This window comes from Apus apus, chromosome 8 (assembly GCF_020740795.1).
Source record: "Apus apus isolate bApuApu2 chromosome 8, bApuApu2.pri.cur, whole genome shotgun sequence".
NCBI lineage: Eukaryota > Metazoa > Chordata > Aves > Apodiformes > Apodidae > Apus > Apus apus.
The window spans coordinates 6,391,059-6,418,820 of record NC_067289.1 but is presented as its reverse complement, the minus strand read 5'-3'; the positions used below and the strand labels follow the sequence as shown (position 1 = coordinate 6,418,820).

Genomic DNA, 27,762 nt, shown 5'->3' with positions numbered 1-27,762 from the left:
ATTATTCATGTTTAAAGAAAGCCAAATAAGTAGGAAATGCATATGCAGTTCCATAAAGCCATTTCAGAAATAACAAGCACCTCCATCCTTACTGCAGAAAACTTCACAAGAGGAGCTCTTTATTGCCTAGCTCACAATTCAGCTTGACTATGTATGGGCCCAGGAAACTCCAGAGAATAATAAATTAAATGTTAATTATGTTCTCTTTAATGTAACCCTCCTTTAATATACATGTTTCAGGAATATCATATCCATAGATGGCTGAACTGCTCTTGGCTTAAGATGCTTTATTTTAGATGTGAAAAATATTTAAATCGGGCATTTTTTAATTCCACTCCCCCCCCCCTTGTGTTTTCTTGCAGCTTAAGACTCCTCTAAAGGAAAGTCCGTTATCTTTTTAAAAACACCAGGTGTATTTTTTCTTGTTCAGTCCTCTTCATCTCACTCCGACATTTCTTGCAAATTGCAAAGAAAATGAGCCTTTTAAAGTCAAGCATTTTAAAGTTGACACAAAGTACAGTTTTGGGGCTCCTTTCCCCTGTTTTACTCTGGCTTTCTTTCCTGTCTGAAAGCAGCCAGCTCTTTCTGAGGCTGTTTGAGCATCTTTGTCGTATACAGCAACAAAAAGTAGAGGTTAGAGACACAAATGTTTTAACCTTTTTGCATATGCAAGTGATATTTCCTCCAAGGAGACACTGCTCCTCTCATGTATAACTGCAATTTTATTTTTAACTAGTTCTTTATTCAATGCCATGCTTTACCTTCAAGGCTCATAACTTTTATCTTACAAAGAAACCTGTCATTTTCTCCACTGGGTTTTACAGTATTAGATTTCGAAAGACTGTTAGTCTGGCAGCTGGCACTGAAGTTGTTGCCTTATGCAACTCTAAGGGCTCTGTGCTGGTGTCACACTCTGTTGCCAACAAACACAACTACCAGGAGCAACACAGAGAAACTGAAACAGGAAGGAATGAAACACCAAATTTCACCAGTACATGAGGGGTGCAGACTTAGCATAGCTTCAACAAAAATAAAAATCCATTTGTTATGCTCATAAGTCTCAAACCAACCTTTGCAGAAAATGCTGGATAGGACAGAAGAAAGAGATGAAGAGTTGTTTTGCTATATTTTTGTCTCCTCATCATCTGTAAGATGAGCAGCACAAATAACTGACACAACAGCTACATGACATCACCCTCCATGATGCCATTATGCAATTTTGACCATGCAGGCACCATGATCTGGAGAGGAAGGCATAGCCCTCATGGAGAAGGGTTAGTCATGTAGAACCAACAACCAGGACTGAAGCTCTGCTAAGGTAAAGACACTGCAGCCTGGAACAGCTCAGGGCACGCTGGGACAAATGGAACTGCTGGTTGTTTTGTTTCTTTCTATTATAGATACCTAAGGGGGAGAACAAAGCAAGCTAACTTACCTGCTCTACACATTGCGAGTATTTTCAGAGCTGTTGTTTCCTTCTCCCCCCTCTCCTTTCCTAAACTAAGCAGCACTTGGGAAGTATCTTTTAAAAATGGGCTCAATCTTATTCTCCTGCTGCTGAAACAGCTACTTGTCTACACTAGCCTTAGTTTATAATTTTGACAAAATAAATATGCTAAACCTGACTTTTGTGTCTGTCTTGCTACATTAAGAAACCCACATATCATTATGATTGCATGTTTGGAGGAGTTCTCTTATTATAAAGATTTCACAGACTAGCATAAGCAGTCATTAGAGGAAACAGTAAAATTGCTCAGTAGAGCAGAAGGAAAATGAACCTGAAGAGAAAAATAAAAGAAAGTGGATAGGCAAAAACATAAAGCTAAGTGAAAAAACTTGGGCAAGTTGCAAGCAAAATGAGAGCTGAGCTCAGGAGGAAGAATTAGTCAGTGGGTCCTTAGTCACTGGAGCCACTAAGTTGGAATATTTCACTGTTTAAACAAGGGTATCTTTGCACACTTTCTTGGTCTCCTCCAAAGAAAGTTTTGTTCAGGGAAATAACTCAAAAAACACACTTTCCCCAAGACCCAAACAGGTAATTAAAAAAAAAAAAAAAAGGAAGATTTCCCAATAAGGTAGAGTAGTAGAAACTGGCACATCTCTCCCCTCTAAACAGAAGTATTAAAGCTACAACCAACATGAGATTACACCATTCTCAAACACCTGAGCTACCTCAGGACTTCCTCCATGACTTACTGAATTTGTCAGTGGAACTGTATCTTTTATTTCAGAAGACATGACAGAATATTAATGAGAAAGCTTTTGGAGCAATATCCTCCTCCTGACTGGCTTTTAACATGATAGACCACCATTGACTGAAGGACAGCTGGGCGGATGCAGACTTATTCTGAGGTTTATACCTGCAGCTAGAAAAAAATGAGCAAAAAAATCTCATTGACATAAAGGAGCCCCTCCTTCATACCAAGATAGTTTCATACTGTTCTCTCAGTACTCTGATAACATCATTAATCATAGAGGCCCCATAACTAACATAACAGCCTCTTCTTTAGGAAGAACAAAACAACACTGAAAGGTCAATAGTAGCACCAGCATGAATCATAATAGAAGGCATTTACACCTGCTGTGGTATCAACAATGTATTCCAAAAAAGGCATCAGAAGTTGTTTGATCAGTGACTGGAGCAGAGGGATAAATGAGCTCATCAGTGAAAGCCTAGATGACTGACAGCTATACCAAATGCCTTGACTAAAGGTGCTTGAAGTTCATTACTATTAATGGCGACTTCCTGCTTGGAGGCCTCAGTTACAGCACCCTCAGAAGAACGAATGGTTAGCAACAAAGATATTTCTTCTCAGAGCTTTGTTAGAACCTTGATGTGTTGGGGATTAGGATTTAATGATGCATTATATGCTGAGGATTTGGACTGGCAACTTTAACTACATTCATTTGCTACATTTTTGTTAAAATCTTTTGTTAAAGTGCACTCCATTTGAGTTCACTTCAAGAAGTTATCACAAGATACCACGCTATTTCAGGCAGCTGCTTTAAACACATAAGTGAGACTATTAAGTATTTCATATCACAAAGAGAAACACGATACACCAGCTTTTACACAATCATGGCATTTTCTCTTTGTGTGTTTTACTGCAGTAAAAGCTCCCACCTGTATTGTTCATTTGGAGACGTATTTAAACATCTCATGCAGAAACAGATGAAATATTATCCCACCTCTTCTGCAGACTGTTCTCACATATCAAGTAACTCAAATCAGGCTTTTTTTTTTTTTGCAAATAACCATATAAATCATTCTAGTCTGAATAATGTTTATAGATTGTTGACAATACTTTTTCAGTGCTTTGTCAAACACTTTTTTCCCCTGAATAAAATCTTCACTGTACATTTAGAGGAATGAACAATATTTAAAACCTCACACAGGTGGCATTCATAAGATATTTTTCTCATTATTCAGTAATAACTTGGTTTTTTTCTTCATTTTATTCCACCAAATTGCTATGAAAACAGTTGCCAGGACATTTATGTTGTAATGTTTACCTACCTTCATGTACGGTTCTCATAAAACATTATTTCTCCACAAAGTGGAACATTGGAAATTGGATAGATTATTTCTGAAGGGCAATGAAAATAATGTTGTTTACTGCTGTTTTTCTAGGTTTGTACATATAATAAGACTCTGAAAATAGCTCCTTGGGAGGATAAATAGAGTAAAGTAAGACCATTAATTGCACAGCAGAAGCAACAGCTCATTTTAATCCCCTGTTAATATAATTTTGCCTGGATTTTTTAGCAATAGACTGATTCTGTTCCTTTCTGGTGCAAATTATGCATCCTTTGCACATTTTGAGCATGCCTTGATAACCACAGATTCCATTATGTGTTTAATAATTGATTATGCAATAGAGCATTGATGCATTTTTGTTGGAACTAATTCACCTTTGTCTGTGTATCAGCATGAATGGACAGTGAATTACAGATATGGTCTTGAAATGTAAAGGCCATATGCTTTATTCATCTCAGGTTTCTTAAACTACATATTTATGACAGGCACTGCTTGGAAATTAATATCTTAACTTGTATATGCTAGTATATATACAAAATGATTTATTAGAGCACTGATTTATCAAAAAACACCTTGAACCTTTATCTGGAATACAGCATCTCCTGTAACAGCCCTGACCTTGAAAATGGAATTACTCATTGCTGTATTTGCAGAGATATGTGTGACATGGCATATCAACAAATAAAGACAGTGGTTAGAGTATTTAAAACAAACTTTAAAAAAGCCACAAACTATTATTGCTCCTGCATATTAATATCTCTGTGGCAGAAAAGCAAGGATAAGAAAGTCCCCACTATTCCATGCAGACCTGGTATCCCCACCATTACCAACTCAGAAATAAAAAAAAAGCTTCTGTAGCAAAGTGTTTGTTCACAAATACAGTATGTTCCATCTCACCAAAAAATAAGCATCTCCACCACCTCTGTTCTCTCCAAACAATCCTAACCAAGATCAATCAGCCTTAGCAGTTTCAAGCACAAACCTACTGATTTAGGCCACACAAGCCCTCTGAATTCAGGCAGTATTAGATGAAAACAAAAAACAGACTGAAAAAACAACCCTCTAAAATCTTCTACAAATGACATTTAACCTCGAGAAGAGAAAGCAGTAAATTTTCTCCATTGGGAAAAATTATCATTTAGTTATACAGTAACCAAACTACTTCATCATCTTTGGAAACCATTTATCTAAAGGTGAAGTGGGTCCATAGTCTATCAGTCAAGCCAGTACCATCACAAGCAATAAATCCAGATAAAAACTATTCATGTCACTTTGCCATAACTGAACTATTGGCTCAAGGATGCCTTTGAAGTTCCACTAACTATAACCAGTGCCTAATGCTTCAGAGATAAAGCAATAATGCTCTGAAGTAAGACATCAGCTGCTTTTATCCTGATCTGTAAAATCATATATATTAAATACATTAGCTGGTTATTCAGGCTTTTATAAGACACCCTCCTTCCCCCCACACAGTGATAAGACAGTGCTATCCTACAGAAAATTACAGATTAAAGGAAGTCTTACCCATTTCACTTATTCCAAATTTGCTTGTCTTGAGCTTCACCTTGGCTTTCTTCTTGTCCCTGTGGTAGAAAAAGATCAAGAGCTAATTAGTGAACCCTTCACAGTTTTGATTCCATCAGCGAACTCTGGGGAAAGCTTGCTTCTATATAATAATTTTAACTATTACACTACCTTATAACACATACAGGCTGACATATACCACCTTAGAATATAGTCTGACTAAATTACAGTATTCAATTTAGCATTTAAATACATTTAAGTTACAGAATATGCTATTGCTTTATCATTAGTATTATTAGTAAGTGTTTTTTCTCAGATAACAGCAGAGTATACTATCATTTCAATCACCGCTTTGGAAGTTTACATTAATTTTTCCTGTCTCTCCAGCCATCCATCCTGATTGGATGGGGCTTGGAGCAAGGGGATCTAGTGGGAAGTGTCCCTAACCATGCAGGGAGGTTAGAACTAGATAATCTTTAAGGACCCTTCCAACCCAAACCATTCTGTGATTCTTTGGGTTTAGCCTCTTCAAGTGCTCACATCAAACCACAACAAATTTTCTTCCCTTAATTTGCAACTCAGTATTTTTTCTAGGTCAGTTTAAGGAATCCTATAAACTCCAAATTATCCCTTATTTTGCAAGATAAGGAAGGCTACTGCAAACACTTCTAGCAACCAACACACAGCTACATCTTGAGAGGCATTTTGTTAAAACCGACCACAGTTTTGCCAGAAGTGTGACAGAAACACTATGGTAATTACTCTCCCATGAGAGCCACATTCATGGGGACATAATATCACAGCAATAACCCACACTTGCAAGTTCAAGGCACACACAACCTAATACACTTGTTACATTCAGTTTTCAGGCTGCTTACAGACACCCTGTGCATTCAGTTAGACAAATGACCTCTCAGTGGTGCTACCAACCCACCAAAGCAGAGCTGCTCTTCTCTGTTCAGTTAAGTGGTGTTTGCCACCCACCTGTGACTGCTGATGAGCAAGGTAATTGCTTTGCATACATGGAAATTATGTAGAGTCTTGTCAGCTGTGAGCTATTGGCTCGGCTGTAGCAGTGGGGCCACTGCAAGTGCGCCATTATCTTTTATTCCCATATACAGGAAAACAAAAACACAGAGAAGAACTTATCCAGGATTTTCAGGAATCTATATTTGTTGAGTTGTAACATGCTTGTAATGTCTTAAATTTCATTTTCCTTAGGACTGCTGGTTTGACTATGCAGCTATCCAAGTGTTAAACACCTTCATTCTTGATTGGATGCTTGTCTGTGATTGTGTCTCATCTGTTACTCGTGGAGCCCTCAACAGGAAAAGCTAATTTAGCAATTTTCTGAAGCAAACAGTAACTTGGAAGTTGTGGACTCAATTCACAGTCCAGTTAAAGTGCTCTAGATGTTTAACATGGTCCTCTTTTACTTAAGAATATTTCTACTCTTCTACGCCTTTCTTTATTGAGAATACCTTTCAGAAGTACCATTGATTCCCATTGATTTACTTTACTTGATGTTTCTTTAACAAGAGATGCTCTTTAGCTATTTATATCATGTTACAGCCATGATATGTTGCACTTTCACATCTGTACTTGTGGTTTTGTTGGGACTGTGATTATAGACGTGGGCAACAAAGATACTGCACTTCAAGACCTTAATTATATAGCATGTTTTTCTTTTATTTTTCTTCAGGACAACTAGTATTAATTTATAACACAGACAGCAGGGTTTTTTTGTTTGCACGTAACTGTTAAATTGTCACTGCATTTAGCAAAAAGTATCTAGGGAAAATGACAAACGGAAAATGCTTTCAACTGAAGACTTTGGGAGATAATGCAGGCTCTGCATTAGCTGGAAAATTACTGACATCTGATTGCATGAGGGACACTGTATCCTAAGAGGATACTTCACCTTTTAAAGGGCTTATTACAAGGTTGGCTATATGCTGTCTTTCATCAACAACAATGACAAGCAACAACACTGTTCTAAAGCTCAAGAGACATTTCAGCTGCTGATGGCTTCTAAGTAGTGAAAATAAACCAGCAGTTTCTCATTCCTGAGTTACTTTGTGGTCTTCTTAGTTGGCTCTCTTGATCCTCTGTATGCAGTCGAAATAATTTGTCAAATGCCCAACTCAGGACTAAATTGAAAATGCACTCAAATATACGTGGGAAAGGAAGATGGCTACCAAAACACTCATATCTTTAATGTAGTTTCCTCTCTCTTTTTTAATATGCATATATTGTCATTTGAATGTTGTCATAACATAGCTACTCTATTTTTCAATAATAACTAACAATGACAGTCACACAAGATTTTATGGCTCTCCTAAAGGAAAAAATCTTGACACAGCAGTAATGAAAAGTAAAAGAAACCCCTAGGCCTTCTTTTCACAGAGCTTCATATAAAATATTCTTCTCTGCAAGGGTTTATTTCACCCGTAATCTCTGCAGGAAGAACAGATCTACAAATAAAGTTAGGCTCTGCTGTCAGATTCTGAATTGCCTGTGTATGGACAGGGCAATTAGTGACTAGCAATAAGTCATCAGGTGCAATTGAAAGGAATATGCAGTCTGGCTTTCCCTTCCTCAAGAGGCACTTATCTTCTCATCTATTGCAGCTATAACTTGAAACTCCTCTGCAGCTGCCATCTGGCATGTAAGTGTGGATCTGGGCCTAAACGAGAAACAATAAAGATAGATGAAATCCTTGATGCTTTGTGCTGCACAATACTGCTTTGTAAAAGATTATTTAAATTAAATTATACTGAAATCAAGATTTTTAGCATTATATTTATGCCTCATCATATCATTTTAAAGTTTACATAAAACAGACTAAATAATCTTCTAGCCAAGTCATTAAAAACTAGACTGTTGAGGGCTGAGAGAGAAATCCTACAGCTAATGAAGACAGCAGAAACCAAGAAAGAGAACTATGCTAAGAAATAGGTACAATGTGATATTTACATCACATTTAATTTTTATAAAGCACAATATCATGTATTTTGTTAATGTGTACAAATATAAACAAATTGTTTTGGGTTTTTTTGTGATTAAAACCACATTGTGCATTGACAGTCCCTGAGGAGGATGGCAGTATCAGCTGCACAGGAAAGGCAGGCATTCAACTGGTGTTATGGGGCTGCAGTTGACCCTGCCCTCAGCAATGCTTTCCACTGCCTAGTAGGTTTGGCTTCCTGAGAGTAGAAGCACCATCCCTGTGCAGGCACAGAGGAAATACTTTTGGGGAAGAGTGACACTGCAGCACCTCCTCAAAACACAAGACACACACGACTGCCCACGTTGTCCACAAGCATCCTGGTGCACTAAGCTAAGGAGCAGTTATAAAGCAGGAAAAAACTCCCTCAATTTCCTCCTGACATCAGAAGAGGAAAAGAAAATGAACTTCCATGGGGAAAAAAACCTGTAACTATACTTTGCTCTCAGAAAATAGCAACAAACTTCAGCATTTCAGCAAACCTGTGTGGCTATGGCAGGAGGAATTAAAGCCTGGATTACCTCCACTACTTAGAGAAGGGAAAGGATGAACCTTCACAGCAATTCTCAGATAAGCAGTAAGGAAAACCACATATTATACCAGTTTTTCTATGTTACACAGCCCTGTCTGATGGAGAAGCTATTCTAAAAATAACAGAGCTCCCCAAAAGATGACAGCTCTGTCTACAACAAACCTTCAAGGTTTTGAAATTAGTCTTTGTTCTGCATTGGAAGAACACAAAATCCTCTCAGTAACTTTGCAGAATGGAATTGTGTCAAGACATCCAATTTTATGAAAATCCACATGCTTGCCAGTACTAGACTTGTTTTTTTCTCTCTGCCTACCCGTGCAAGAGATCAGTGAGTACTATACAGATGAAACTTTATCAGAATAAATATGCCACCATGATACATTTTGATGTTGACTAGTGCTATATTTTAACTAAAAGTAATTTAAATAAAATTATTCCACTCATTACGGGACTGCTTCCTGTACTTTAAACAGGATCTTAATACTGAAAACTTCATTTTTCCTCTCACATATAGCAGTGTAAAGTTAGAAAGGTTCTGTTTGGGCCAAGAAAGCAAAGGGAGTTAGTGTCCTTTATCAGCGCAGAAGTAACTGTTGCTTTTTGATCCAATTTAATTCTTGGTAAAAAGAGGTAAATAAAATGCAAACAAAATGAGCTGTTTCAACTTCACTAAAATTTAATATACAAGTAACTAAAATCAATGACAAAAATGAAAAGATAAAGCCTACCAAGATACAATTGATACATATTGAAGGAATTTTATAAACAGTGGAGGATTAAGGAGAGAGATAGAGAAAGAGAGAGAAAGGCCACAATTGAAAAGGCACATGTGACAGACTCTCTAATAAAAGAAAGAAATGAACCAAACATTCCATTCTGTTCACCTGTGACAAAAAACTTTTTTGATTGTCAGGGAACCTGAAATAAGCGAGAAATGTTTATTTATCTGCCTTTTAGTGTTTGTATTTTACCTTACAGATAAGTCTTCCTTTAAGCCAAGTTAAAAAGTTTTATTATTGTTATTTGAGGCCTTTAAGTTGTTTGTTTTGTAGGTTTTTGTTTTAACTTTGAAATAAAGCTTTGTGTTCTGCCCTGTCTGTGCCTCTGCCCACTTACCTTGTGCAGCTTCAGAGGAATATAGCACACTGGAGCCTGTTTTGCTTTATTCCTGTACTGCATTTCATTCTTCTGATTTCTACTGCTTGCCTCAGTAGTAACAGATTTGCTAATGTTTGCCTTCAATTCTAACAGCAATCAAGTAACTGAATTATTTTAATTTACAGGAAGTTAACATTTTCTTATACACCTCTATCTGTAATATTTGATTTAATGTTCAAACTAATCTTAACTGAAGCATTTAAGTATTTTAAAAATAAAAGTACACATATTTACTTCACAGATTAGGCTGAGTGAACAATCAAGTTGTTGTCCAAGCCAAGTCTTCAGGCTAAAGCTTTCCAGTTCTGTTATGGAGGGTAAAGGTTAATGAACACTCCTCTCATGTTTCTCTTCTCCATCTCTTCCCAAAAGACTTTTTTTCAGATTTGAACAACACATCAGTAAAGGCCAGATGCCAAGAACTAAAGATTATGCTGACTTGCCGTGCCGCTGTTCTGGCAGACCTAATTTTGCAGCCTCGATGGGCATAACTTTTTTAAGACCCTGGGAGCTTTGTGTCTCAAGAACAGCAGTGAATGCCAGATTTTCATACAGCTACCAATTCATAGCATCTGGAACAAATTTGGCGTGGAATTTCATTCTCATAGTTTTACACCTTCTAACTTATGTTTTAGTAAATACTAATTGAAGAGTAACAGAGTAGCATTGCTGCTCCAAACTCCCACTGGATCTAGTCCAGAATTTAAACCCATGAAAATAAGACTACTGTGATAAAGAGCAGAACCTGGCCCTGTGATTACTACTATCTTTAGGTAATTATCAGAATGTCATGTGATTTTGTACTGGTCTTGTCTAAATTTCACTACTGGAAGACAGACTTGAATTAGTTCATTTTTCACAATAATCTTGGAACTTTCTGTGGTCATTTGGTCTTTCCTTGCAGCGTGGCATCTCAGTGTTTCAGCTCTTGCAGACTTTCTTGTCTGCTACTCATCTCTTCCCATATCATCTCTTTCACATCTCTGCAACTGCAGGCATAGTTGCAATTTCCTCCACTTCAAGAGGGCTCAATGGAGAAGACAGTTTATGATCAGACCTACTGCTCCATTTGTTTACCACTAGCAAATTATTCTAGATACAACTCAGTTCAAAAAGTGTTTTATGTGTTAAACAGTTTCTTTAAAACTCTAATTTGAAATTGAAAGCTTATGTTTAAAGGCAATAAACAAGAAATGCTGATTACTAAAATGATTCCATTACAACAAAAAATGGTGAAGGACAGAACCTCAGCTAGCACAAAAGTTCCCAATGAGATCAGTGGAGCCACATGAATTTGTGTCAACCCAGACACTCACCCTTAGTTTCCAAGCTTGATGCACAATATGTAATGTTTGGATTGGTTTTCTTTTTCATATATCACAGAATCACAGAAACGTCATGGTTGGAAATGAAGTGCAGTGTTTTCTTTCCTAGAGGACCTTATTTTTTCTCAAACCACACAACAGTAAATCAAAATCTACAAAGAGGATGTTGTAATTCTTGCTACTACATTTCAGAATAAGTTTACATTTTCAGAATATGTTTAGAAAGTCTGGTCATCAAAAATAAATGACCTATTATGCACTAGGGTGTCAGCTTCATTAAGTTTTTTTTTTTAAATAGACTTTTCTGCCTCAGAGGGAGTTGGGGGAGTTATTGTTTCTACAATGCTGTAGAAGAAAGATTACTTATACACACACATCAGTTAATTTCAGAACTGCCTATCTGGCTTTTCATCATTATGTAATACCACAGGATTTTAAAGCCTGAGCACCTATAGTCTAGGCTGCTTATATGTAAGAAATTGTGCAGTCTTTTTGTCCAACATTTTCCCTTGTATTAAATGCAGAAATAAAAAAAAAAAAATCTTAAAATGTAAGTTGTATTCTAAAATAAAACCTCATGGTAACAGGGTAGGACCAGAGAAGAGCAAAGAAACATCATGGAGAAATATGCAGCCACACACGGCAAAGAACAATTTCAGCACTGCCCACACTGCCACTTTTATCACGCTAAGGCTTCAGCTCCCAGGATCATGTACTTGTGTGGGAAATTTAGTAGACCCAAGCCCACATCTATGTATGCTTAAAAGCAGAAAATATACCTTCTTTATATACTTAACCTGGATAATTTTGTTTTAAGCTTATGCCTTGTATTGGGAGCCTAATTTATTATTTCAGACTTGCTAAAATTGTGCCTAAAAAGAATATACACTGGTCCCAGCCACAAGCCAAAGACCCAAATGCTGAAACCTTGGCCAGTCTTCAGCAAGGACAACCAAAGGTCAGAAGTACAGTTCAGGGCTTCCATGTAGCTGGAAGTTCTTTGTTTGCCTGTGCATTTCACCCAGTAAAGTTTTAAAATACAATCCATGATCCTATTTTTTTTTTTTTTTTACCACAGTGTCAGACAAGAGCAATAGTTGTGCTTCCTTTAAATATTAAAACTAAGTAAATAAACAATAAATTAAAGATTCAAGAAGTAATTGGTGACATTCTAACACCTCAAGAATCTAGATTTTACATGCCTAATAATTAAAGAGAATAGCCAAATAACAAAACTCTCTGGACTTTGCTTTTTCCTAGAATCTGTAGAATGTGTTTTATGCCATCTGTGTATTTTGCAGAACACTCAGTGGCTGGATGGGGAAGATGGTGCCCCTGAAGCTGCTCATCAAACAACAACATTACTCCAAGCTTCTGAGAACACCACAGAATCTGCCAACTCGTGTCCGCTGCAAACTGACCTCACCCCAAAAGCAGAACCCTGGAGCCACACAGCCCACCCTTATAAATAGCAGCGGGAAGCCGGAAGTTTGGGATTATCACCTTCAGGTGAGCGAATAAAAGCGTTCACACATCACACTCCCTGCTCTCTCCCACCAAGAGCCGCCAGCCTCACGTTGCTTGGCTAAGGACGAGCCGGGATGCCCCCGGCCAAGGCTGGCAGCGCCGAGCCAGCCCCGAGCAGAGCGGCCCTGGGGGAGGGGGGAGGCAGCAGCCGCCGCCCGCGCCCGTCCTGGCACGGCCCAGCCCGGCCGCGGTAAGCACGGAGGGAGCAGGGGGAGGCTGCGGTGGCAGAGACGGGCGGGCGGTGGCTGGTCTGAGCGGGGCTCCTCGCCCGGCCCGGGAGTCCCCCGGCAGCTGACAGGCCCTGGCGCCCCGGCTCGGGCCTGCGCGGGCAGCTGGGCCGGCGGGTGTCCCGGGAGAGGGAGCGGGGCCGCGTCCCGGGTGTCCCGGGGAGAGGGAGCGGGCCGCCCCGCCGCGGGGCTGTGCCGGTGCGGGCCCGGCGCTCGGGGCCGGAGCCGCCTTCAGCCGGGCTGGGCTGAGGCCGCGAGCCGAGCTGCCCCCGGGCCGGGCCTCGGCGGAGCTGGGGACGCTGTGAAACATCTAGACCTTTAAACGCGGGGACTGCAGTGCTTGTCAATTGCACGGCAAGCATCTATCCAGGGCCACGGGTATATATTTAAAATAGCAAAGCTTTGTTTCTTGATCGGTTTTTTAAACCCCAGAGCACCTACTTAAGTGACAGTGAAAGTTAAAGAAGCGAATATGGAGTTACTTTGTTTCTTAAACTATCTGGCTTTCACTCTGTATGTTGTTTATCTTTCTCTTTTACTTCGCTCTAAGAGGTTGTTTCCCCCCTAGTGCCACAGCTGTTGTTCGGTTTTATAAATTTTCTCTGATGTTTGTTTTATTTAAGTTTTGTAGCAGTACAACATGTGCCATTAGTTCATTTTTCAGACATTATTTGCTACTTTAGTTACATTGTGTGATTCTAGCAGTAAATTAGCTTCATGCCTTTAGCTTCAGAAAGGCAAACTGTAGAATTTAGCTCAGATAGAATAAGCTGATCAGCGTTCAGATCATCTAAAAGACCTTTGAGGAGCCTAGAGATAGCTGAGGGGAGCACTGGGGACACAACAGGTGACAGCCCTGACAAAGAGGAATTTGAGCTATTTGATGTTCTGCTTTTTAAAATAAAGAAACAAATCAGATTTCATTGCAGTGATGATTTCTAAGGTTTTAATTCATTAAAAATTGAAGTACCTACTGCTTTATCTGGCATAGCAGATTAAATTAGCTGGGTGAAGCTGTTAACCCCCAGCTGTCTGCTCTGGCTATTGCCCTTAAGTGAGGCTGCTTCAATAGCACAAGCTGACCTCACAGCTATAGGTTTTTTTCCCCCATATTATTGGTTTAGTGTGATGCAACACTCAAAAAATGCTGTAGAAGCCTCTCTGCCTACCAAGCATTTTCTATTTTTCTTAGCAATAACAAGAAGAAACTAAGGAATCAGCCATATCTGCTTGACAAGGTATAAAGGAGATCTTCAAAACCAAGAAATGCTGTACTGTGTCAGACTAATGGTCTGCCCAGCCCAATGATCTGTCTCAGGCAGTGGAGAGAGGAGGTGCAATTTAGGGAAAGTGACCTGGCCTCTTGCTTCCCCATGAGTTCCAGCCGGAGCTGCCCCATTAGGTCACCAGATAAGCATGTATCCTCCTGGTGCATACTTTCACCTGCTGTAAAATGTTTTGTTGCTTTCACTGACTGCCCTTGATATCTAGTATTGCAGGGAGAAGGTTTGCATTCATGTTACTTGGTGTCTTCATCATTTTGTAAAATTTTTGTAGAGCCTCCCCCCCCAAGCTCCTTCCCTCCAAACTGAATAGTCTCAGATGTGTCTTTCGCATGTCTTCAACAGGGGTAGCTCCATGCACTTGACCATTTCAGCTGTCCTTCCTGAGACCACAACTGCTTATAGTGTTAAAAATGTGGGCCCATCCAGGATTTCTGTAGTGCTAAACAGTACCCTGGGTGATGGGCTCATTACATTTCCTCATGATGCCAAGTATTTTATTGGCTTTTTGGCTGCCACAAAAAAAAAACAGGAGATGCAGTCAAAGTTTTGAAGATGGTATAACTGTATGGTTATCAATGTTTATTTAAATTATTGTAAGAATTTATAAACATTTAGAGGGACAGTTGTGATGTGATGGCAGTGGTAGTTAGGCATCTAATTTCATTGCAGTTTTCAGAATCTCACTTCTTTTTCTTTGGATAAATATAAATCCCTGTACAGGTGAGATAGTATAGAAGAACAAGCAAAATATGTTGAGACAATAGGCAGGGCACTATAGGTGTTTGGATAATTTGGTTGAATTCTTTGGTTATAAAAGATGAAGCAAGTAGAAATTCTAAATTGATCATTTAATTAAAATACAAAGATAACAACGGTGTGAATTCTTGAGGCTATAAGCCATTTACTTAAACTACCTCATTGCTATGCAAAATCTTCAGTATTAGTAGGCAAATTTATATGTTACTGTAAGAAATGCACATATTGCTTTGCACTTTGATGACTTAAAAATTTAATTGCAAATAGCTTTCTCTCTGTCAAGTATGCTACACCTAGGGCCACTGGATGCTACTGAATTGGTGCAGAAAATCATGTTGTTTCAAAGAAAGCTTTATATATTCATTATTCATATCAACTATTGAGTCGGGTTTGTTGCTTCTGGCAGTAACTAGTAGCTGAAGTTCCAGAGGAAAATGAGAAGAGCTATCATGAGCTTAACAAATTTAGCAGTTCTGTTTTTTGCAGGCCTAATTGTTGCTTCCTGGAGATGGGAAGGTAAACCCTGAAACATAGAGAGATAGCCTCTTACTCAAGTTTTTAGTGTTATTTTAATTGTTTTCTCTGCTAAAAGGTGTCTTGCATATAACTGCAGAGCCGGTGGGATTTTCTTTGCTGATTACACAAACAGTGTCAGGAGTTAGTTGCTCCCAATACTGTATACCATGAATAGTGGGGTTTTTTTGAAACAGAAAGGTAACTAGTGGCATTATGGGAGTTGATGTTTTAACTTTGGTCTTGCTGAATGTTCTGGAAATCCTGCATTACCCTATTGTTTCTATATATGATTTACTAAACCCCTAGATGTGCTGCAGCAGCACTTCTAGGGGTTTCATTAGTTTGCTACTTTTTCAAGTCAGCTTTATAAGTACATATTTTAGTGATTGAAGATACTTTTTTTACCACTTAATTATCTACCATGTGTGGGCTCAAGCACTATTTCCATTACTAGATTTGTCTTAGGTGCTGCTGACTGTGTTTTGCTAATTGTAAGAAAATTGCAGAAGATGTTGATAGAAGAAAAAAATCACTCTGAATAGCTTCTCAAAAATAACTCTAAGTTTCAGTAAGTGTTTGTTTTGACAGACAAGTGGTGCTTTCACTAAATCAGCATTTTGTTTGCTTAAAAATAGCCACTCTAGGTTGCAGTTCTGCATGTATCCACTTTTTCTAGAAATCAAAATATTGTTCTTTGTGGATGACTGACTCATACATGCAAATAGAAGAGTGACTATTGGTTACTTAGAAGAGTTTATACAACTGTAGAAGAAAAAGCAGCTTATTCATCAGTGTGATAAGGGCACAAGGAATAGGAAAGGAGCTGAGTGTTAGATGTTGAGAGATCACTAGTGGTTATTGGCTAAGTAATTATAAAGATGATACTGCAGTGAATACAGGAAGATGTCAGGAGCTGATTGTGTTTTCTTGACCTTGTTGAAATGCTACAAACAGGTGCAGGGTCTGCTGATGTGTAATGTGTGCTGAGATCCTGTGTTACCCAGCCAGCACTGAATGTTGTTTGCCAAGCTGGTCTTTTTTTACCAGTTTTGTGCATAGTCTGCACTGGGTTAGTGTAGTGTCACTGGCTCTGTAACCAGATGAAACTGCTGCAGGGCTCTGTGTCCACATGTTGCTGAATGTTTTATGGGCAGTTGGAATGAAATGCCTTTTTTTCAAATGGGGAATTCTATTATTTTCCTAGAGAATACAGAGAAAGAACATACAGTTCTTTCATACAACTACAGTTAACTGTAGTTATACTGTAGTTTGTCTTTACCTTTGTTAGTGCTTAAAGTCAACAGGTAAATCTGACAACCTCAAAATATTTAGCAAACGCACATATATACGCATGTTTACAGGATGGGATTTTACTGTTGATGTGCATGAATGGTAGGTTTTGAATTCCATGTTGCTGAATTGTTGAATTCCATGCTGCTGTTCAGGCACTAGGCAGCCTGTAAGCATGACTATTTTGCAGGATGAGGGTTCAGATTAAGAATATTAAGAAAAATATATCCTACAGAATACTATCATGGGAGTATCTCTGTGAACATCTTCCCACCTAGACTCTGGGGGACAGACAGTTCTGTGTCCTGCTGTGTAATTCTAGCTTTAAACCTGCAGCAACTAACAGGCTTAAAAATCTGTGACTTGAATTCACTGACACTGTTTTGTGGGAGTTGAGAATAACATTTTTTAAGGTTGTGCTAAGGAATTATTCAGTTCAATTGTTTTGTACTTCAAAATCATTTAAGGTGATACCATGTTCATTATTAACTGGAGATTAAATTTTAGTTTGTATTTCACACTATGTGAGTCCTGTGGTCATTTTATTATTTATATTTTTCAGAGTTTGTCCATGTGCCCTTTTTATGGTGAATTTTTTTTAGTGCCTTTCAGGTGTAGTTTCTTTTTAGCAATGGAGCAGAAATGGTTGGGAATGGAAATAAAAACCAGAGAACTAGCTTTTTATTTGGGAGGAAAAAAAATAATTAAAAGTGTAAATCATATTTAAATTAATTTCAAAGCTGTAACTGATAAACAGGGCTTGTTGGGTCTCTTGTGAAAGGGAATTTCCCCCCTGATATAGCCTGAAATAAAGAAATTGCAAGAGTGAAGTATCATGCTGCAATTTGAAGGATTCAAATCTCAGGAGAGGAGAAGACAATTCTGCTGAGCCTTTTTTCTCTGTTAGCTGCCAAAACACTTAGAATTTGGGCCACAGACACACTGCAGTTTTCTCTGAAGTAAGTGGTCTGTGGATAGCTTTGTGGTCGCTACCATTTGCTGGTAAAATTGCTGCCTGGACAAAGCTGAAGATAAAAGTGGCAAGTACCCCAAAATTAATCTCATCTTCTATCTTAAGCAAAAGAATGTTACACATTACTAAAGACAATATTTGTTCTTATTTGGGCCATTTTCACAAATACATGTAAAAAAGCCCAGATTGTTTTTATAAGCTTGTGTTAAAAAGTTGTATAAGCTCCTGCTCTAGTGAAGGCTAGAGTGAGCTTGAGGGTAATTAGGTTTGGGGGTTTCTTGGTAGGTGATTTGGAAACTGTAATGGGACATGCATTTTCTGACTAAAAGTCTGATGTGGGGAATGGAAGGAGCAACTTCATACTTCTGATATGCTGAATTTAATAGAAAACCATGTATCATATCATATGCTTTGTTGATGGCTTTTCAGTGAAAGTCCAAGAAGTTATATGATCCATTGTGTGGCCCTGGAAAAGCTGATTTAGAGGATCAGTGTTTTAGGCCATGTGTAATATTTGTATGCATCTTCCAAAATCCTTGGCTGGGATGAGTAACTTTCTGATGAGCAAATAAAATATCACCAGAGATTATGTTTAATTTTTTCCCCTCACTCAGATACTTATGTTATATTCATTATTAAAGTGGAAGGTGGAGATATGCAGGTAAATGTTTGTCAGTATTGTGGAGGACTGATCTCAGTGACAGCACGTGCTGGGAACTTACTGACTGGAATACCTTTGGTTATGGCAGTGACTCCCATTAGTAACAACATGAGGAAATCTGATATCTGGTCATATTTTTAAGGGATATTTGTGTACTGTGATTTGCTACACTTTGAGTCATCTACTAGAATGTACTTTTTTTTCTGACTTGAAAATGTCTTGCAATTGTAACATCCTTAGTGTCACCTGGTGTATCTCAGCTGGGTTCAGTACAGCTACATGAATTTATATGAAGTAACGATGTGGTGCCGTAAAGTAATGGATGTGGGCAGCTTTGAACTTGTTCAAATCTACATTTCATCTAAATTAGTCTAAATTCACCCTCACAGGAGGAGATAGCACTTTTATCCTCTGCTAGGTTTCATTTTATTTCTGCTCTTTGAAGAAATTTTACCTCAAGGGTGAGTCTGTCTCAGTGTGCATGTATTGGTGTCTTCTCCTCCAGTTTACTAATTTAACAGCTCATGAATCAGACTGCACAGCTCAGCACTCCATTGTGCTTCTGATAATTAATCAGATATGGCTCTAATTACTGACTTTCAGCAGAACTTTACTGTGGTCATCTGTAATGTCATCCATTATTGACATGCTGTAGTAATATAGGCAAGAGAAAAAGGACGTGCAGCAATTTTCTAATTAAAATTATAATGATTTTTCCATCATAAAACCTTCATATAGCTTAAATATGGCCTCCTCATTTTGAGATATCTGTCCTTACATCTATAGCCACATGATGTAACATATTTTTGAAAGCTTTCTAAACTGCAGACACTCAGATGAAGACTATCTGGTATTTACAAGAAGACACCTTCCTGCCCAGAGCAGAGCACACAGACACAGAAGTGCTTACCAGAAGGAACAACACACAGTCATTGCATGAAATGGAAACATACTGTAACTTCTCCTTCACACCTTATGCTCTAAGTCATCTCTTTCATCATTAAAAACAATACCTACAAAGTTCCAAAGAAGCAAACCTTCACAATCTCTTGTCAGCTGTGCTTTCTTTTGCTTCCATTATTTATGTATTTTGAAGGCAGACAGCAGAGATGACAAGAGATGTGTTATCCTTTACTGATTAGAAGTACAATAAAAGGCAGTATATGTCATGTCAGGAGGAAAGCTGAACTAACATGTAAAGAACTAACATTTAAAGAGTTTACTGACTTTTCTTCATGTAAAAATCAAGCACAGGTTTTTCTTTTAAAAAACAAATTACATTTCAAAAATTAAGTCAATTTTTGTGCTCTGAACATTATAAATCTTACTAATACTGCTTGATAATAGTGATGTTAAGTGAGGTTTCTATCAAATGCCTTTTAACTACTTGAAAGCAGAAGGTACAGTCTTGCTGTAGAAATACAGACAATTATTAAAAATACTAATCATGTCAACCAAAAAATGCTTTCATACCTCAACTAGCATCTATGTTTATTGCTTTAACAAACTTTTTTTCACTAACAGGCTATAAGTTGTTTTTTTTAGACTTCTGAAATATGGTTGATTTTTTTGTAGTGGGATTTCAAGTGCATTGGATGTGATTTGATCCTTTGAGGTACACACATAGACATGGTGCTGATACAACAAACACTGGAATAGCAGAGCAGACTGCTGGAATCCTGGCATTTATGAGCAAAGCAGCAGCAAATCACTTCCATCATATGAAGATAGCTCAGAGGTACAGTAGTTATGGGGGATGGGAGAGCCTCAGTAGAAATGTAATGTAAAATATTACCATAGAATAGACTATTTCTGCTTCTTCAATAAAAGTTTGGCAGTTGCAGTATATGAATTGTGGGGAGTTTGTCTACTTTAGCACCAATATCTAAAAAATAGCAATTAGTACTAACAAATGAGAGAGACTGTAAAAAAAATATTTAATTTTTCCTATTAAAAATTCCATCTTCTTGAAGTATCACTTTATAAACTCAAGAGGACAGAATTATGTGAAATTAAGTGCTTGTTCTCGGAAGTTTTGTTTGCATTCCTTCTCTGGAGCCTGTGCTTAATCAATGTTTAAATGTTCTGGGAAGGAGCACGGTGATCCACTTGCTCTGCCATCCAGCAAGGAAACTATACAGGCAATTCCTGATAATCTGGCTAGCTTGCTGGCTGCTCACCAGCTGCTGCTGCTGCCTGTCTCCAAGGAAGTCAGACTTGCAACTTTGCATGTTGCCTGTGGGGTATTTTCATATGTTGCAAAGATGCATTATAAAACCTAACTTAAAAAAAAAAATAAATCTGCTTTTGTAGCAGGCCTCCAGGTTCCACAAGTATCAGTAGAGGGTCAACAGACAGAATGAAACCTTGTTTTCTGAAGAAAAGCAGATTAAAAATAAAAACCTTTAAAAAAACTGACAGTTTTCAATAATAGTGACAATATTAATTTACAGAAAAAATTTCTAACTATCTCTGTATGTGGAGAAACAGAATTTGTTGGTGCTTTCCATATTAATATCAAAGAACACGTTGGGTTTTCAGCTAGTATTCCTGTCTGCTGTGATGATATAAAGGACTGACCTGATACTTTCCTAGTGTTCTGAAAACAGAGCTCCTTCAAGTTTGAGGAACTAGAGCAGAGTGCTCCTTTACAAGTTTTCCTTTTATTTTAATGCTTTTTTATTTTATTTCTTAGGGTGGAATTTTAATGTTTTGATGTCAGGATGAGGAGCAAGATACCTCTCATTCTTCTAGCTTGTGGCTCCTTTAACCCCATCACCAACATGCATATGCGTTTATTTGAGCTGGCTAGAGATCACCTGCACCAAACAGGTCAGTAACACATATGTTGTGTTTTACTGCTAAAAGGAATTTTTTTACCACTCAACTATAGATAAGCTGTCACTTTACAGCTGGCTTATTTTTAGTATTGTTTATTGATCATTCAGTATTAGTCTTTCATAGCATTTTCAATATAGAAAGTTCAGCATTACCTTTTCCTGTGACTTGGTACATAAACAAGTATCATAATGAGCATTCATGCAAATAAACTGAAAGTTTTATCAGCAGTTTTATGGTCATATTCATGAAATAGGCTGAGCCTTGTGAAAGAGTATGCTTAACAATTTTGAAACTGAGAAGAACCATTATATTCAAATTTCATGCTTTTATGATACACTGTGTTTTAATATGAAGAAGTGTTACAGTTAGCAGTTTTGACAGCCGGCTGAAACTGGAGAAAAGATGAAACGTTAATTATTCATTATCCATCCTCACTAAGAGGTACAAGTTATCTCCCCTAGCAAAATAATTTCCTCATAAAGGAGATCAGAAAAGCTAAATGTCAGCAGGCTAGAAAGTTTTGGCAACAAAGGAGAAAGGTGAGTAACAACAGAAACTTAAGTAAGGATCAGAAGGGGTACTGACTAGCAATGAACTATAAGCTACTTAGTTGCTGAGGCTTTTATATTTTTTTCTATCTGGCAGGTAAAATATGCACATATATTTCTGGAAGGGATTGGAAGGGGATCATAGTTTATTATAACCTGACAGAAGCTCCAAGGGAGCTGGTTCAGTAGGAACAGGAACAGAAAAATAATAGTAATAAAAGGAATTTGGCTGTCAAGTTGTGGGAGGTGGGGAGAGAAGCTGGTAACCCACTGATCCCACTGTGCAGGAAAAGCAGCAGCTACACACTTGCCATAGACAGTGAGAATTCTTTTGACTTTCATGAGGAAGAATTACACAGCCAGCTCTGAGGGCTGCCTCTACGAGTCTCTGTTGTAACTGTAGAATTGTTTTGTTGTTCCCACAGGGCTAGAAATAAAGGGTTAAAAAGGGCTTTGAATCGGCTTTTCTCACTGTAATTGTATAACTGCTTCTGCTGCCCAGGTGTGGAAGGAGTAGAAAGGTGATGTGAAACCCATTGGTAATTCTGTTTAAGTCATATGTTATAGTCCAGTAACTTGTTTATTTACCTTGAAAGAAGAATTGAACTGGGAAATGAATTATAATTCTGTCTGAATTGCAGTTAATTGTCTGGTCTGCTCCAGGTTCTGTGTAGCAAGACTCCATCCCTTACTTAGAGCAGTTTACTTAAACAATTCTGGTGAAAATCTTATTAAAAATGAAATTTTGAAAGGCTGAAGTGGAAGTTGTGCACTACATTGCACATCTCTAACATCAGTGCTTAGTTCTGGATAACATGTGGCTTGCCTTTTGTCATCTTAATTTAATGTGTGGAGACTTACTGGTATCAGTGCTTTATGAATTAAAGAAGGGGACTTCATTTGTGTCTGGGTTGCCTACAGTGTTGTCATTACACTTTCTGAATGCTTAGCCCAGGATGTCTGCAAACCAAGAATCCTCAGAGAGCTTGTGGAAGCTTTAGCTATCCCAAGTAGAGGTAGCTTTCTTTCAAGTAAGTAGATATCTGTGTTTATATGTATGGATACATACCGATCTGATGTATGGACTTTCTCACTATGGTGCAGAGAGTTTTGCAAACAGAAGGAGAGGGCACCATGCTATAGAAATGGTAGATTCTGGATGCATGTTTTATGTGAGAACCATTCCCACTCAGGAAAGAAATTGGTCTTTCTCCCATGTTTTTAGTCCTGTTCTGCAGTTACGCAGGGAAGGAGAGGAGGAATTGGAGCTTATTTGCTGAGAAGCAGCACTAGCTGCAGACTGAGAACTGGAGCTATTGGGGGGCTGGAGGACAATGGTGCCACATGACTAAAGCTTGTTTGAAGTGAGATTATGGTCTGCCATATTCACATTGATTCCCTTCTGGGTAAGAACAATGCACTTCCCAGCTCACATGCACACTGAATGCCTGGAAAAGTAACTAGTATGAGCAAAGAATTAACTAGCATGAGTGGAAATGTTTCCTAGGCTGTGAGAATGACTTGTCTCGTGCTTCTTCACTATTTCTGCTCAATCAGAAATAGGACACAAAGGATGAGCTGTGCAGTAGCTTGGCTGGAGTCCGATTTTACCATTAGGAATGACATGACTATCCTGATTTGCATCCTCACTGACATCCCTAGTAATGCTGTCTGCCAGGTTTTTGCACATAATTTTAATTTCAAATGCTGTCCAATCTTATTTTTCATACATCACTATTTTAAATGGGGAATTTCATTGAGTTTCTGATACTTTAGACGATATCTGCAGCTTCGTTGCCACATGTCAAGTATTATCTTTTTGCTTTTAATATCAGTTGACAAATCTTGTCATGCTGCTTTTTAAATACAACAGACATAGCTAAGTGTGACTGAATAACTCTAATGATTATCTAGATTTTGTCTCTACTCCTGTAACTCTGACCCTTCCTTCACACATCCTCACACATAGCTAGGATGTTCTCAGATTCAAATTCTTGTTTTAAAATTGTTTCTTGAAACTTGCACTGATTGTGGCAAATGCCATTCCAGTCTATTAATGTCTAATGCCAGGTGCTTTATTTATTTTGATTCTATTCCTTATTTGACCATGAATTCCAAAGAAATATTAGTAGCATCAATGTAAGATGTTAAAACCTTGTTTCCCAAGTATTGCCAAGGGAGGATATCAACAAAGTTCCGGATAGGAGTGAAAGGAATGGAGGGCAAAGAGGGGTAAGAAAGGCAGAATGTTTCTGTGACATGACAGAGGCAATGTGAAGGACAATGTGTTACTGTCTCATGAGAAGTTGGTGAAAATGTGATGTAATCAATAGGTTGTGTCATATGCAGCACTGGGCAGCAGAGATGAGAAGTCCAAGGAGTAATTAGTCACCAACCAGCCTTTGGAATTCAGAAGTTTGATGTTCAAGGGCTTCATCTGATTAAACCATGATATTTTCAAGAAAGGAGTAGGAATAGGTTGTAACAGTAGCCAGCCAGCATAAATGCGCACTTCCATGTGTTTTCCTGCAACAGTTCTGATAACCAGGATTTGAAAACAGCACCAAGTAATCCTGGTTTGATCCAACTGTCTTGGTAGTGTGTTTAGCAATACAGGTATGTGACTGGAATAGGATCAGGTCAGCAGTACTTACTGACTACATATAAAATAAATATTGACAGGCATTAGTTAAAATTAACAATGTAAAGAATGAAAATGAAATAGATATTTGATTATTTTTTTTAATGACAAGATTTACAGCAGTGCTTGCTTAAATAGAGCACTACTTGGTTAATTGTATTAGGGTCTGCCCTTGAAAGGCACATGAAGAGGGATGCATGTGTGGCTAAGCATTCAGAAGGAATAAGAGCTATCAAGGGCTCTTGCAGAGGTACAGATTGAAGCAGCAAAAACATAAATCTTAAGACATCTCAAGATATACCGCATCCCTAAAGAAAATGCTTCCTTTTTCTGAATACTGTTACCAGTGCAGTTTTGGTCCTAACCTTTTTCTGAATTTAAGCAATCCTTTTCTAAATGAAAGAAGTCTTTCTGTTCCACAAGTTTTGTTGTCTGACTCTAAAACCCAGCAGGATAAGGGATGAGCATTTCCTGCTTGCAGTGGTATTTGAGTTATGCCCTGTATTTGACTTTGGAATCCTAGTCATCCTGTTTTGTAGCATCTCTGAAGAGAACCAAATCATATTACATGGCAAAAGTCAGCTTGGATGAGAACATTGCAGAGTAAGGTGTCCTGTGAGTAGAGCTTCAATACTTTATTATTCATGTTGTTACTCTCAAGATGGTGGTTTAAGCCTTCTTTTCTGGAGGAAATACTCATTTTCTTGGCTGTTGAGAAACCGCCTTTCCTTCTTTTTGTCCAAATTCAGTGAACTTGATAGAAGTGAAGTTTTATTTCTAGGTCTTCATACAAGATATTAATTATAGATGTGCTGTGTGGTGATCATGCAGCATGTATTTCAGACCTGATCATTGTGCATGCTCAATTACTCAACTTTTGGGGAAGAGCTTCTGAAGCCATGATGTATTTGAGTGGCTGTCTGACTGCAGAGGTAAATCTACATCTTCAGGCCCTGTACTTCACTCAGCCAGGTGGATATGATTTATGTTTATCTAGGTACTCATATGGCATCTGTCACTACAATTTTTGCACACCTCATCTACTTCAGTGAATGTATCTTTCAAGCACTCTGAAGTGGTGAAGGTAAAGTCATCCATCCTATGGAGAGCAATCTTAAAAGCTTGTCCATTGCTGCTCTGATGTATTTGTTGTTTATGCTGACTTGCAATGCAATGATTGCTGCAGTGTTTACTCCTTTGATTTTCCTTCTGTTGATTTCCCTTCACAGAAGGTGACTGAATATGAAGTAAAAAAAAAGTCTTGCAGATTTTATTTTCCTTTTTCATGCTTGGTAATCTTTACATACATGTCAGGGGAAAGTAAGGATAGGATGTTATCTTTTTGATATTTAGTCTGTAAATAGTTTTGAACACCTCAAATGTTTGGGATTACTTCTACCTTGTAATTAGGTGTGCTTTTGTTTTGGACTCTGAGCAAAGATGTTGAGATATTCCTCCCTACACTCCAGCTAATTAGAGGTTTTCTAGTATTTGGTTTTCAACTGAGGGGTTTTTTTGGTGTTTGGGTTTTTGGTGTTGGATACTTTTTTGATTATTTTTTTGCCTGTGCATGAGAGCATTATGGTCTTTGAACTAATGTCCATATCTACCGGAAAGGAAAAGGAGCATATTTGAGGTGGCATCATATTTAATTGATGTCATAGCAGCTACTAGCAAGTTTAACTGTCTGATGCTGTCATGACTCATGAACATTGGTACTGTCTGTTTATAGCGATGTGCTGTAAATATAAACTCTCATCTAGAAGATTCTGCCTGGGATAGTTACTTTGGTATAAAGAATCTGGCTGTATAAATGATGTGCCTAATTCTCCATTGTCATGGAAATGCAAATGAGGCTTATGTTTTGTAGGCACTGTTCAGCAGGGAGTAAAGTTTCTAGAAAATTTTGTTTATTTGACTGTATCTTGGAAAAGGATCAATCAGCACTCAGGCACAAAGTCCCTTGCAGCCTGCTCTGGAGATGGCAGAAGGAAGAACAGCAATAGGGTCGTTCATTTATGGTCAAGAAAGACCATAAAGCTGCAGAGTTTTCCAGTCTGAGGCAGATTTTCCTGTGATACTGAGAGGAAAATGAGTAGTGGGTGAGTTAAATGTATGGAAGTATTTATTTAATTTAGTTTTCTATAGTGGCTGTTTGCTTCTTATATATACTTTCTAATTGTAAATCACAGACTTGCTACTAGATGAAATTATATATTTTAAAACCCCACAAAAGCGCACACAATTTTATATGAAATTGTCACTTGACAATTTTTATTTACTATAAATAAACTAATTGAACATTACAAGTTGCCTTAGTGTTTGTAACAATTTACAGTGACCTTTATAACAAAATACTAAATACCTGTTTTCATGTCTAATACTACTTTGACATGTTAGAGGGACATTTTTTGTTTAATTACTTTTGTTATATTTAGCTTTTTAACCAGTTATTCTAAGTAGTCCATAGAGAATTTAAGTTCATAGCAAGAGGACATTTTTCACTGCTTCCTATAGGTACATTTTGAAGAACAGAGGCAATTAAGGGCCTGGAGGATTTTTACACATACTTAAGACAAGCACTAATAATGTACTTCGTAATGAAAATAAATTGCGTTCCAAAGAAGTAGAATTTGAAGATAATTCTGGACCAAGAAAGGTTTGAAACTATCTGTAATTTGTGGGATAAAGAAGTGCAGTGGAAATTCTTGGATTTTGTATTTGACTTTGGGGACTGTAAATGTTAGTAAGCTTATTTTTTCTGTTTCGTTTGTTTTCATTTCTGCTTTGGAACAAGCTGATATGGCATCAGAAGCTCTTATCTAATCATATTTGTGGAGTTCTAGGACAGGCTAGTGACTGAAATCTTTACAGCTCACAAGGATGCAGTAGTTCTTGGCTGGCGTGATCTCACACAATTTTAGTTTTTGCATTTAGTATATTCTGTTAAAATGTAAGTTAGCAATTTATATTAGTAGAAACCAAAAAGAAAGGAATTGAAATGTGGAAAAGAAAGTTGCTGTTTAAGAAAAGCTTCTAATATGGGTAAAATATCAATTAATTCAAACTGTAATTTTCCCTTTAAATGAAAATTTGTCATAACATGGTACATTATCAAAGTATAAGAGAATTGTTGATACATCAAGTAAAAATATTTCCCATTTCAGATCAAGTGATGGACTTAATTATATACACATCTTTGCATGTTTCTAAAAAATGTTATCTTTCCCTCTTGACCATTTTGCCTACAATGAGAATATTTTATAACAGGATAGTTTGGACTGACATTTTAAGAGGAGAAAGGCCTATAAATCTCATTGAATTTTAATGCTGTTTTTTAAGTCCAACTTGGTTAATTTATTTTGAAAATGTTACTGTGTTACAACAAAATAATTGTGAAGTTATTAATTGT

At 37.7% G+C, this 27,762-nt stretch overlaps 2 protein-coding genes across 5 annotated transcripts in view; one reads left to right on the top strand and one right to left on the bottom strand.

Moving 5' to 3' along the window:
- CLSTN2 (calsyntenin 2) overlaps positions 1–27,762 on the bottom strand; it is a 531,406-nt gene that overhangs the window by 441,719 nt on the left and 61,925 nt on the right. The window contains exon 2 of the mRNA XM_051627052.1: positions 5,063–5,121. Coding sequence (XP_051483012.1) covers positions 5,063–5,121 — 59 coding nt within the window. The remainder of the gene's footprint in view (positions 1–5,062; positions 5,122–27,762) is intronic.
- NMNAT3 (nicotinamide nucleotide adenylyltransferase 3) overlaps positions 12,412–27,762 on the top strand; it is a 24,510-nt gene continuing 9,159 nt past the window's right edge. The window contains exons 1-4 of one of the 4 annotated variants that reach the window (XM_051627056.1): positions 12,714–12,801; positions 18,710–18,781; positions 19,896–20,058; positions 21,016–21,152. In XM_051627056.1, coding sequence (XP_051483016.1) covers positions 21,044–21,152 — 109 coding nt within the window. In that variant the 5' untranslated portion in view covers positions 12,714–12,801; positions 18,710–18,781; positions 19,896–20,058; positions 21,016–21,043. Of the gene's footprint in view, positions 12,594–12,713; positions 12,802–13,119; positions 18,782–19,895; positions 20,059–21,015; positions 21,153–27,762 lie in introns of those variants that run through there. The other 3 variants (XM_051627058.1, XM_051627057.1, XM_051627059.1) reach the window with 3 other exon arrangements.